The following is a 12,420-nucleotide window of genomic DNA, read 5'->3' as shown; positions in this document are numbered from 1 at the left end:
GTGGTTTTTAGTTTGTTTTTTTATTTGGTTGGTTGGGTTTTGGTTATTAATCTATTAGCCTTTCTTAATTTCTTGTTAGAAGGTCATGGTCAGGAATACATCCACAAATTTCAATGAAGATAAACTGTTTTTTTCATAATGGGAAGTTCTGAACAGCTCCAACCATATTGGCAAGGGTGTGGAAGTAAACTGATGAGTATATTTTTTTGACAGTTATTAACAGAAATTACAGTCAAGCTGGACTTAAAAGTATACTAAGAACACTGCTTTTTCTAGGCTGTTGCCAAACACTTACCTGAGTACGTGGTAACTTGAGTTGATTTTACTGTGCATAACTTGCTCTATTATGGGGAGTAAATTATTTGCTTCTTACTTCACTGTGGAGTACCACATTGTCTTCCTCATTTCCACTGAGAAGCCTGTGACAAACTTATGAAAGTTTTTTTTGATATTTAACATTAAATTCCTTTTAGCAGAGGGTTAGGAAGGATAGAGGGAGCAACATAAATGTATTCAAGTGTCTTCAGTTTTTTTCAGACACCTGCAACAAATACATCAGAGTTTCCAACTTCCTTTATGTTTGGTAGGGTAGAACTTGTTGGACTTTGGTCTTCTGAGGACTTCCACTAATTATATTGGAGTATACAAAATGATTAAAACCGGATTTTGCAGATTAGAACAGCAATGCAAATCTTACTAGGAGTTACTTTATTCAAAAACTACAATTGCACAAGGCAGTCTGCAAAATAGAAGGGATATGAAAGAATTTTGGGAATATGCTTTGTGTGAGTCCTGAAGTGCTCTGAGACTTGCTGCAAATTAATTAAGAGAGAGAGCTGCTGGATTGTGTCCTGTCTTGTCTTGTATGGACTGCTACCCCTGTAGGATTTCACACGTTGAGGGCAAGCAGAGGGACTGGAGCCCAAATGAAGAGATGAGGCACAGTTTCCCCGGGCAGGGGTTGGGGTGGATTTCCCTGCCCACTCCCTGCACGTGGTGCCAGAGGAGGTGGGCAGCGGTGGTGGCAGTGAGCTCGGGTTCCTGCCTCTCCTCACAACCCTCCCTGTGTGGGGCAGCCCTTTCTGTGGCAAAAAGTCCAGGCTAAATCCTCCAGAGCTTGGGCTTTGCTCATCTTGGGGCTTTACCTTTGAAGACAGGCCTCAGTAGATACAGGCTGATGCTTGTGGGGGGGCTGCAGCCAATTCCCTTTTTTAATAAAGTATGCTTTTCCACACCAAGATGATGAAGTTTTCTGGCCCTTTGTTGATGGAGAACAGTATGTCTATGCTTTGTTTCAGGTTGCTTTCCTGCAGCACTGGCAATTGTACACCATGCAGTCAGTTGGGCTTGATGATCTTAGAGGTCTTTTCCAACCTTAATGATCCAATGAACTCATAGTTCTGCATGTAGGTGTTTATTATCTGCAGACCTGTCACTAGGAAACGCATCAAAAATGGCAGATAACTGTGCTGGTTACAAGTTTATTTTTTTTTAATTTTTGTCGTGGCGTCAGCTTGAGATGCAAAGCCTTGCCTTCCCAAACCCTGCGGGGTGGAAGGACGAGTCAGGCAAGGATTTCATACCTTTTTTGATCAGCAGTTAAATAGTTAACTGCTGTTTGTGTTTTTATCTTATTTACCCTCATTAATCCAGTGGATTATTAATTAAGACTATATTTGCGTAATTTTATTGACATATTGACAAATTTTGTGTGTAACAAGGAAAACCACAGCCTTAAAGTTGTTCTCTTTTATGGATTCTGTCCTTTCCCCCATCTCTGCGTCCTCCAAAAGTTGATACTTCTAGGTGTAACTTGCCAGCGCTGGTAAGAAACATTAAAATCTTTGAATAGGAAAGTTATATCAATATTAAATGCTTTCTTAAACCTGTCTTTGCTGCTGCGTGTTTTCTCTTTTTATGAAAATAATGTCTGTATATTAAATTCTACATACAAATAATAGGTCTGAAGTGTATGGTTAGCTGTTTTTCTGCTTTGACTCCCTAAGTGACCAAATATGATGCGTCTTAACACGGGGGCTGTGCCATGCTGCTGCTCCTTTGTGACTTGCTGTAATTTCAAAAAGTCAAATATTGAATTTTCTCTCAACAGAAAATTTTTAAAGCTGGAGATATTAACCAGGATGGACAGCTAGATTTTGAAGAATTTATGCAGTATCTCAAAGATCATGAGAAAAAGATGAAACTGGCATTTAAAAGCCTGGACAAAAATAATGATGGTATGCCTTGATTTATTTTGTTTGTTCAAATGTTGTTTGAAGAAACAGTGTGTTAAACTTACCTCCATTTATATTTTGTCTTGGCTAGCGACAAAAAGTTGCAAATGTGGAACTCCACTTCTTTTCCTTGATAGGATCATAATTATTGTTCACTATAGATTGAAGTAATAAATTATTGTAGTCTTGTTTCTTCTTATTATCTTCCAGGTCTGTTTATCTGGGACTCTTTGTTCCCCAGATGGAGAAACTATAAGGAAGTTTCTAAGTACCTGTTAAAGATAAGAGTTTTTAACTCACTGAATGTTTACATCTCATTTGGTTGCATGATTTTAATGTACTTATCTTCACTCAGTCCTTGTAGTAGACAATCAAAATACATCATCTATATTTAAAATGATTTTAATTTATCTTTCTTATTATATAGGTGTTACAGTGGAACTTAATGAGCTCCAAGATGCTAAGTGCATTAAGCTCCGTGTTTTAAATATGTATCGTCTTTCTTTTAATGTTTCAAGGAAAAATTGAAGCATCAGAAGTTGTCCAGTCCCTCAAGATACTAGGTATAAGCATTTCAGAAAAACAGGCAGAAAAGATCCTGCAAAGGTCAGGAGTTATTATTTCTTAAAGTATTTTAAGCTCCTTTGTGGTGTTAATATTTTTGTAATTCAGAGAACAGGGTAAATGTGATTATAACTTTGAAAGATGTTGGTACTTTCAGTGGGGCCTTTATAGGAGTTCTCACTTATCTTCTGTTCTTGGGCATCTGATTCTGGGAGGAGAACCTTATCTCATTTCCCTGTAAATGTTGTGGATAGAATGAAGTGCTGCGTTACGTTTTTAAATGGCAGATACACATTGTTAAGAAAACTGTAGTATTTCAAGGCCATGGCAGATTCAACCTTGGAGTCTAGTATGGCATTGACAGTCAGTTGTCACTGGTCTGATGGCCAATATTTAAAAAAATATAGGCAGAGAAAAAGGCAAAAAAACAGAACAAAAACCCCATCCTTGCTACTATTTCCTGACATGGTTTTGTTCCATTTATTTTCAGTATTGATGCTGATGGAACCATGACAGTAGACTGGAATGAGTGGAGAGATCATTTTATGTTTAACCCAGCTACAGACATTGAGGAAATAATTCGGTATTGGAAACACTCCACTGTAAGTTCAACTTCTCTTTTAACTTAGTGAAGCTCTTAAGTTGATCTCTGCTGGGTTAATTTGCAATATTGAGTATGACAGCTTCTCAGCTGTTTTATTTCAAGCATACCTGTCTTTAAGATTGTTTAATTTGCCTTTTTACTTCGTGCTCTTCAATTTACAGGCAGGATAGTGTTATTTGAGTTTCTTCTGAATGAAAAACTTCATCTAAACTCTGCCAGTAGTTATCACTAATTCTTAGGAAAGAATAATTTTCTTCCTTTGGAGATAATCCACACAAAGATAATAACCACAATATTAAATTTTTTTTTCACATTACAGTACATTCTTGGGTTTGATGCTTTTGAAGTATTGAAGCAAATAACTGAAATATTTTAACTGTTTCTTATGTTGAAATTAGTTCAGTATTTACATTGATACAGTAACATCATAAAATCACTGGTGCCATTAGAGATGATTTTCTGTGCACTTTTTCTTACACTCTATTGTGCTGTAGCATTTCATTTAAGAATTATGTAATATACAGCAAAAGGCTATCCACTTGCAGATAAATTTTTAAATTTACTGTTGAGTGGAGCTCTTGCTACCACAGTGACTGACTTTTAAGAACAAATAATACGGTAAGTGAACCAATATCAATCCTGTTTGTTAAATATCTTTCCTGTTGATTATTGGAGTAATCCACAAAGTTAAGTAAAGACAGATTTCTCTGAATACAGTGAGACCATTTGTATCTTCAGGGATCGGTCAGCATTTTATTAATAAAAAACAGTTTGAGATCTGTAAGTGTTCAACCTCAATTCAGAAACGCTTGCCAAAAGGGAGTCAGCTCCCTGTTTGCCGAAGAAAACACTTGAAACATTGCTCTGAGATCAAATAGCCCTGGTCCCAGCTTACTTGGTAGAAAAAAAATCCCCATGCTTTAATAAAATGCTTCGTATTACTATTATTAAACATAAGATCTGTGTTTGGGGGTTTTGAATTATAGAATGTCATTAGTTACCTCCAAGAAGCAGTTTCAGAAGTCTCTTGTGGTCCTCTAGTGTTGCAGTCAGCTGATGACTCAGTTATCACAGCAAGCAAAATCCAGCTATACAGCAACACAGCTGGTGGTTCAGATAAGAGCAGATGTCACTGCCAGCCAGGCATGTAAGATCTCACAACTCTTCCAATTCTGTTTTTTATTGTAAAATTTTAATTGCTGTGAGGCTCTTGCAAACAGATAGCTGCATTGGCATGGAATTATTATGAGTTGGTAGCTGTAGCCTTTCTGTTATAAAGGCCCTCAAAATTAGCTTTTCTTTCTTAGTCGTGCTTAGGGCTTAGTAGACACAAGATTTAAACCCTGGTAGATAGGCATAATATCTCTAATAACATTGAATTTACATTTTGAGAGTTCTAATTGATCTTTTGACGATTCCATGTAGTTGAACAACTGATGACACCTTACTCAGAAACTAAAAATGTCAGAAAGATGAAAGGATTTTCTAATTAATCTGTTCTGTGTCCAGTATCCATAATAGTTGGTGCTTATCCTGTTTGTCCAGTGGCTATATCTATGATCTGCGTCCTGTAGCTGTTGTGTTCTAAATGGCCAAGACAGTAATTTATCTACTTAACAGATAGCAGCCTAAATTAGGGACTTTGTGTCTAAAATTAAAATCAACAGTAGTTAAAAAAGTTTATGGCCAGTACTTATCAGTTATTTAAAACATTATTGCTTCTTTATAAGTTTAATTTATGCATAATAGTGGCTTTGCATTATCTACAGTGTATTTTTTCTCATAGCATAGTTATTAATTACATGAATAGCAGAGGCTATGCTTAAGTGATGAGTTAGATTCCATAGCTTCATGTTTTGAACAGCTTTATCAGTAAAGCTGATCAAATTGATTGGTAATGCACCTCTGAATAAAATTTAAAACTTTTATAGCTGCAGAAAGCCATTAATGAGTCTTTCAATGTAACCAATAAGAAAATATATAAAAATATTAATCAGACATGTCATTTTGTGAGGTGTTACACAGCATTAGGAGAAACAGACTATTTCAATACATTGACCGTAAAAATGCTACTTCAAAACGTTGGTGGGTGAAGGGGAAGTCTCCCATATGTGTGAATAAATTACCCTGGGGGAGAAATCTTTTGTTAGCATCCTTAGGAGCTTAGCAGCCTAATCCCAGGAGGCTGTCCGGCGAGAGGTTAGCCGCCGCAGAGGAGCGTTGGAGCTCCAGTGCTGCCTGTGGAGCGCTGCTGGTCATGACAGAATGTCCTGCTTTGGGCCATGCCTGGGCCAGAAGTTTGTCATCATTTTCAATGATGATGGCACAGTCTATGAAATGGTGGGTCTGTGGTGTTATTGCTTACTGTCTATTTAGAAGTCGTTAGAAGCTGTTGTTCATTGAATAGCAATAGAAATCTAGAGCAAGTTTAATTAGAGTGTATAGTAGAAAATTTTTTTTTTTTATTTGTAATGAGTATTTTATTTACCTGTTCTCAGGTGGCAGGTTGATTTGGAATTAAAACTGTTGACAAAACTGAGATGATGGAATGAAAGGGTTGTTTGCACATCTTTGCTTTGGATTCTGATAGGTGCTGGATATAGGAGATAGTCTGACTGTTCCAGATGAGTTCACAGAGGAAGAGAAAAAGACTGGACAGTGGTGGAAGCAGCTGCTGGCAGGAGGAGTGGCTGGTGCTGTCTCTCGAACAGGTACAGCACCATTAGATCGCCTTAAAGTGATGATGCAGGTAGGTGCAATGCTCAAGAACTTTTTAGTTTCCAGTGTATAACTGCAGTTTTTAGAGGGTTGTTAAAGAAAACTGGTGGCCAAGTACAATACCTAAATTCTAGAGGCCTAATTATGTTTGGACAACTTCTGTATTTTGTCTTTGTAAAAAGTTTTTTTTTTTTTTTACAGACCAAAAAAATTGTCTTGGTAAGAATTACCCTTTCCATAGTCATATTGGCACAGATGTAAACAAAATATTGTACTCCTTGTGCCACTAAAAGATTTTTTTTCAGTAGTGGATGTGGTTTTGCTAGTTGATATATTTAAGCAATTTGATACTTAGCTGATGAGTTTTATGATCTAATCAGAGCAGTCTTCTTTACTGTGACTTTGGATTTTATTTTAGGTTCATGGCTCAAAATCAAACAAAATGAACATAGCCAGTGGTTTTAAGCAAATGTTGAAAGAAGGTGGTGTCCGATCCCTTTGGAGGGGGAATGGTGTAAATGTTGTGAAAATAGCTCCTGAAACAGCTATTAAGTTCTGGGCTTATGAACAGGTAGGATGATACATCAGGAATTAAAATAAAGGTGAATGAAATATTGTGTAACTCTCATTGTTCATTATTTGTACTGTTGTACTATATAGAAGTTCTTACCACGGTTGGAGATTTTGACACAGTAATTTACAGTCACTTTCATTTTTTAAATCGTGTATTTATTCTGTTAATAGAAGGCTTCATATTAGACAGATTTTAATGTTTTATTATAAGTGGTGTAAATAAACTAAATCTGCAATAGATTTTAAACTGTCCTCTGGCCTGCACAGCCTTGTATGAGTACTGCATTAATAATATGTAGCTTACTGCTTCAGAGTGACAACAACAAAAAATTTAAGCATGTTATGCTAACTGAACTTATACAGTATTCTTTTTAAGTTAAATATCATGGTGCTATGTAAGATGTCCTCATCCAGGATTTCAGAGTTATATTTACCTCTGAATCAGCTTTAAGCATCATGTTAAGGCCTAATCCTCCTTTGGAAAATGAACTCCTGTTCTGATGTAGTTAAATGATCTTTATTCTACCTCTCTGGGGCTTGCTAGTGCCTCAGGTAAGACTGAATGAACATACTGGGCATCTCTGCACAGCTATGAAATAAATCAACAAATGACCAAGTAAACGAGGACATGGCAAAACTGCACGGCAGGTTTTGATGCCATAGGTTAAACTGATGTACGTTCTTGGATGAAACAGTGAGTGTGGCTCTCAAAGTGTCTCTGAACATACTAGCTGATCTTTCATTCCTTGATTGGAGAATTGGATCTGCATGGGAGTTGGATTTCTCTTTATCTGGAGGCTGTGGTGCTGGTGCCTTTGTATTGGCTGTTTGTAGAATACCTGACAGTACTCTGGGTGACTGATGTATTTAGTGTAAAGGATTTTTGCTGGAATATTTTTTGTTGTTTTAAGAATCTTTGTCCACAAAATTGCAGTGAGTATAGTGCTGAATTTGTTAGTAACTGTAACTTTGAATACATGAAAATGTAATCAAAGCTTGAGAAGACATTTTGTACTGTACTCCTGCCTCTCATAGTAAGTCTTGCCTCTCCTGAGAGGCATGTGATGTTTATTTCATGTGCTTTAACTCTACAGTATAAGAAGATACTCACCAAGGATGATGGAAAGTTAGGAACTATTGAAAGATTTGTATCTGGTTCTTTGGCTGGAGCAACAGCACAAACTTCGATTTATCCCATGGAGGTATGTAACAGAGACTCTGCTTCCTCTGGAGACACTGCCAGATGTGGTTCATTGCCAAAGTAAAATCCATTTTGCTCTTTCAAGTATTCTAAGAATTCTTCTCTGTTTTTACATCCTAATTTATTTTTATTTGGGGCTTTCTTTCAGAATTTCAATACTATGCATTTTAGAATGTGCTATGTGCTAACTGATACTTGTAATTTTTCTATATATTTGTCTGCATGATATTGTCTAAAGCAATGCTTAAATAAAACCTAGTTCAGGGGAAAAAATAGAAGAATGCATTTAAAATTAAGTACATATTCAAATATTTTCTAAATTGGGCGAAAATCTTTTTCCTACTCCATGTAAGCAAGAACCTTGTTTGTAGCAGAATTTAGGAGGTTCTATTGCCTTATGAATGGGGGCTGAACCTGATTAGGAGATCAGTGTGGAGGGAGAATACAGAGGCTACAGGTGAGGCTGGGAGGATTAAATGCCTGTTCCTCTGTAGGGCATCCTTGTGTGTGGTACTACACATCCTGCAGTTTAACTAGCATTACTGCTGTAGGGTAGCTAGTTCACATTCTGATTTTTTTTAAATGGAAGGTAGGATGTACTTGCTTCACCGCTGGTTCCCCAGAAAGTTGGTTTTGTTATGCAAATAACTGGAATGTATGTTTGGTCTGGGATTAAACCACTACCAACATCAGGATTTGGAAGTAGTGGAAAATGTAACTTAAATACCTTTTTACTAGGGAAGGCTGTCAGTAGGAATAGAATCCAGCTGTTTTCATTGCTGACAGTGGTAATGGTCTCTCTTTAAAGAGCATCCTTGCTGTTAGAGCTGCTGAATCACAGCTAGCCCGAGTACAGAGATGGGTTAAGTTACAGAATAAATGAAACGTTACGTAGTTCATCTAGATCACACTGAGAAATGGAGACAGCTGTACAGTAAGATGCTCTGATCTTCCTACCAAAGATATAATACTGTCCTAGAAGGGTTTTTCAGGGTGTGTCTAGGTAAAAGAGAAAAGCAATGGATTTCTCTAGTCGCAAGGAAAGTCGCAAGGAAAGTCCCAAGGAAGCTGTGGTCTTATGATGCTTCAAAGGAGGCCAGATTCTTGCTCAGGAAATTCCCTCTATGGTTTCTTTTGGATACTGTTATTAACTTCTTTGTCCTAAGATCTTGTATCAACTTACTTGCATTATTAATCAGATGCTGGGTTTCAGTAAAGAGACACAATCTTTATATCCCTTCCTTAACTAGCTCCCAAAATGCCATGCTTTGTGAAAGCTTATTTTCATATTATGCTTTGCCATTCCCAGATCAGAAGTGTGAGCTGCTACCATGCTAATGCTCTCACTTGTTTTTTAGCTAATGCTTCTATTAAATATTGCCCACAGTGCTGCCTTCAAGCTTATCAAAGATCTGCCTGTTTTAACCAAGAAAAGAAAGCTAGACTGCAATTTAAAAAGGCTAACAATACATATGCTAGCGTATGGTAGTACGTGTGCTACTCTGCACTGGTGATAAAACCTGAAGCCTACTGGTAACTAAGCCTTAACAGTAGTCATCACAAAGGAGATGTGATGTCCCAAAATGCAAAGCAGTTACGGTGGATTTAATAAGCAGAGAGATGCTGTTTTTTCCTGTGTTTCTAAAATAAATAGCTATGTAAAGAAGGCTGCTATTTTTTCTTCCTTTTAGGTTTTAAAGACCAGACTGGCTGTGGGTAAAACAGGGCAATATTCTGGCATGTTTGACTGTGCTAAGAAGATCTTAAAAAGAGAAGGTGTAAAGGCATTCTACAAAGGCTATATTCCTAATATTCTGGGTATAATTCCTTACGCTGGCATTGACCTTGCTGTTTATGAGGTGAGTTTAGATCACTGCATGCATGTGGCTTTCATTAGTTAATTTATGAAAAGGGTAAATCCTACTGAGAATACCTGTGTCATTGGATTTGCCATATGCGTGCAGCATTACAGTTGCCTTCATTTTCAAATAGACCAATGAGAATTTGCACTAATCTTACTAGACTTGAAAGTGTTTCTTTGTTTGCCCCTCCTGGAGGTGGGCCTGTGCTGATGGGCCCTTGTATGCAACAGTGCCAAGAAATCTACTCCTTAAGCAGAATTCTACTGGCAATACAACATACTTGCTTACTTAACCCTATTGAAGTGGAACATACCTCTTCTACAGTAAATATGTGCCTTAAAAACTTAATATGATATTCATATTATGTTGCTTATCCTGCATTTATCGTACTTGATACACACTTTTTGGCCTTTTTCTCTGATTTGTAATTGGATTATAGTAACCTGAATCCCTTGTGTGTCTGTGCATGTCACCAGAATTCTTTGTGGCTGACGTGGTTGCTGTGAGGAGTTTGAAACACCACTCTCTTCTTTCAAGAGGAACTGGCACCTCTTATACCCTTAAGCAACAATTAAAATGTTTTTATCTATCTACCTTAGGTGCCAGGTGTTGCTTCAAAGTACATTAGGTAACTCAGATGCACAGGTTGTTTTTTTTTCTCATCTAGACAAATCTTTTTGTGACATTGCAGTAGTAGTCCCCAGAATTGCTTGAGCAAACATTTTCAAAGCAGTATAGAAATTCTCTACTGTTTCTATCCTTATTTCTGCAGTGGGTGACATGCATGGCTGTGCAAGCTTTTGTTGCACCCTGCAGGGTGCTGAGTTTTGTTTCTTTCCTCCTCCTCTAAAAGTATTAACAGGTCTACAACATGGGCACTGTTCCTGCTGCTGGATCTTTTAAGGATTTGTCTTCTAGTCACTAACCACTATAGTCTGCTTAAAGTCCTTACCCCTGTGTTAAGATGTTTACCTGGGTGCTTTAACTGTGTAGGACTGGTGTAGTGAGTTTGGGGCTCTGCATTATTGAGCCCATAAGAGTTGTTATGAGTAAAGATGTATTTGTTTGCTTTCTTGAATGCAGATCTCTTGTCTTACTACTTAATTTTATACCTTGGCAGCTCTTAAAGAGTACATGGCTAGAACACTATGCATCAAGCTCTGCCAACCCAGGTGTTTTTGTACTGCTGGGATGTGGGACTGCTTCCAGCACGTGTGGGCAGCTGGCCAGTTACCCTCTTGCTCTTATCAGAACACGCATGCAGGCTCAAGGTGAGTCCTGATATACTGCAAATGCTTCTCTGTAGTCACATCAAAATTGTATCATTTGGGATAATTGTAGCAGAGGCATGGGAGTAAAAAACAAACAAAAAAACAACCAACCAAACAAAAAACAGCTTTGGAAAACAGGGGCTTATTGCCTCCAACACTGTTCCTCATCAAGAATTCAAATGTAATATTTCAGACACTAGTGCTCTGTGTGCTCTGAGAGGCACATTCCATACAGGAGCACCAGACGTGGAGCTCCTGTAACACTTTGGGATCCTTTAGAGGTAACATAAAAAGGACTTCTCTACTTTCACAGAATGGTGCAATGTTTTTCTCTGGAGGACAGTTCATAAAGACAGTTTCACAGCTGGGATTTTTTGCTTGATAGGTGTGTGCACAGACTTGAGGATAGGAGCCTAGATTTCTAAAGGAATGTAGGTGGATAATGCTTTTGAGTGGGATTTAGACACACAGATATCTGGAATGTCTGGGATTAAATAGATCCCTCTCTGAGGATCATGTCTGAATCAGTGGTCCTAGAAGTGATAGTAGGTTCACCACCCATATGTTTAATACTTGCATAAGAATTTTAATATAACTAGAACTGGCTAACACATTATCTTTTTGTTCTAGCCTCAGTAGAAGGAGCTCCACAGCTAAACATGGTCGGTCTCTTTCAAAGAATTATTGCAACAGAGGGAATCCGAGGACTTTATAGGGGCATAGCCCCTAATTTTATGAAAGTGCTTCCAGCTGTCAGCATAAGCTATGTTGTATATGAAAAAATGAAGCAGAATTTGGGAATAGCATGATATGAAGGAAAAATGTGAGATGATTTTAATGTTGCTGGGAATGCCAGAACAAAAATAATTTCTTGAGTAATCTGCTCTCGCATTTGGAGACAGATCTTTGTGGAGAGATGCTGCAGCTTCTATTTTTGCCCTGAAGTGGGAAGAAACTTTCTTAAATTCTAGATCACCATTTCTAAACAAATACCTATATTGCACTTTAAAATGTCACTGAGTTGAAAGAAAAATCAAGAAACTATCTTTAAATCAAGAACTTGTACTTTCAGGAAATCGTGCATATTTTTCTCATTGGCTTTTTTTTGTATTTGTCTTCTCTAATTGTGTATTTTTGGCTTGGATCAAACCAAAGGTAGGAAAAGTTTATACTGCCTTGATACTGAATATATGAAAGTGACTTTTTGTTTTATTATGCTGCCTATACCCAAGCAATTCACAGGCAACATTTTGCACGCCTAGAAGTAAGCACTTAATCTTGTTATTTTTGAAAACTTAATGTTAAGAAATAGTCTTAGACACAGGTCAGGATGGAGTAACACATTAAAACGTAGCCCGTCACCTTTATCTTCAGGCTAACCATTTTTTTTTTC

The 12,420-nt window shown here is 37.4% G+C and overlaps 1 protein-coding gene across 1 annotated transcript; it reads left to right on the top strand.

Annotated features, from left to right (window-relative positions):
* Positions 1-213: 213 nt before the first annotated feature.
* On the top strand, positions 214-12,082 carry SLC25A24 (solute carrier family 25 (mitochondrial carrier; phosphate carrier), member 24; the record flags this gene model as incomplete). Its single annotated transcript, XM_008938392.1, has 10 exons — positions 214-249; positions 2,111-2,237; positions 2,753-2,840; positions 3,289-3,400; positions 5,993-6,151; positions 6,539-6,691; positions 7,788-7,895; positions 9,586-9,753; positions 10,877-11,027; positions 11,658-12,082. Coding segments are annotated over 10 exons (1,281 nt in total), but the record flags the coding sequence as incomplete, so codon positions are not given.
* Between the last annotated feature and the right edge of the window lie 338 nt (positions 12,083-12,420).

Source organism: Merops nubicus, unplaced genomic scaffold, assembly GCF_000691845.1.
Source record: "Merops nubicus isolate BGI_N331 unplaced genomic scaffold, ASM69184v1 scaffold19924, whole genome shotgun sequence".
In the NCBI taxonomy this organism is placed as follows: domain Eukaryota; kingdom Metazoa; phylum Chordata; class Aves; order Coraciiformes; family Meropidae; genus Merops; species Merops nubicus.
Note: the sequence above shows the minus strand (reverse complement) of the source record. Positions and strands in the feature narration are given on the sequence as shown.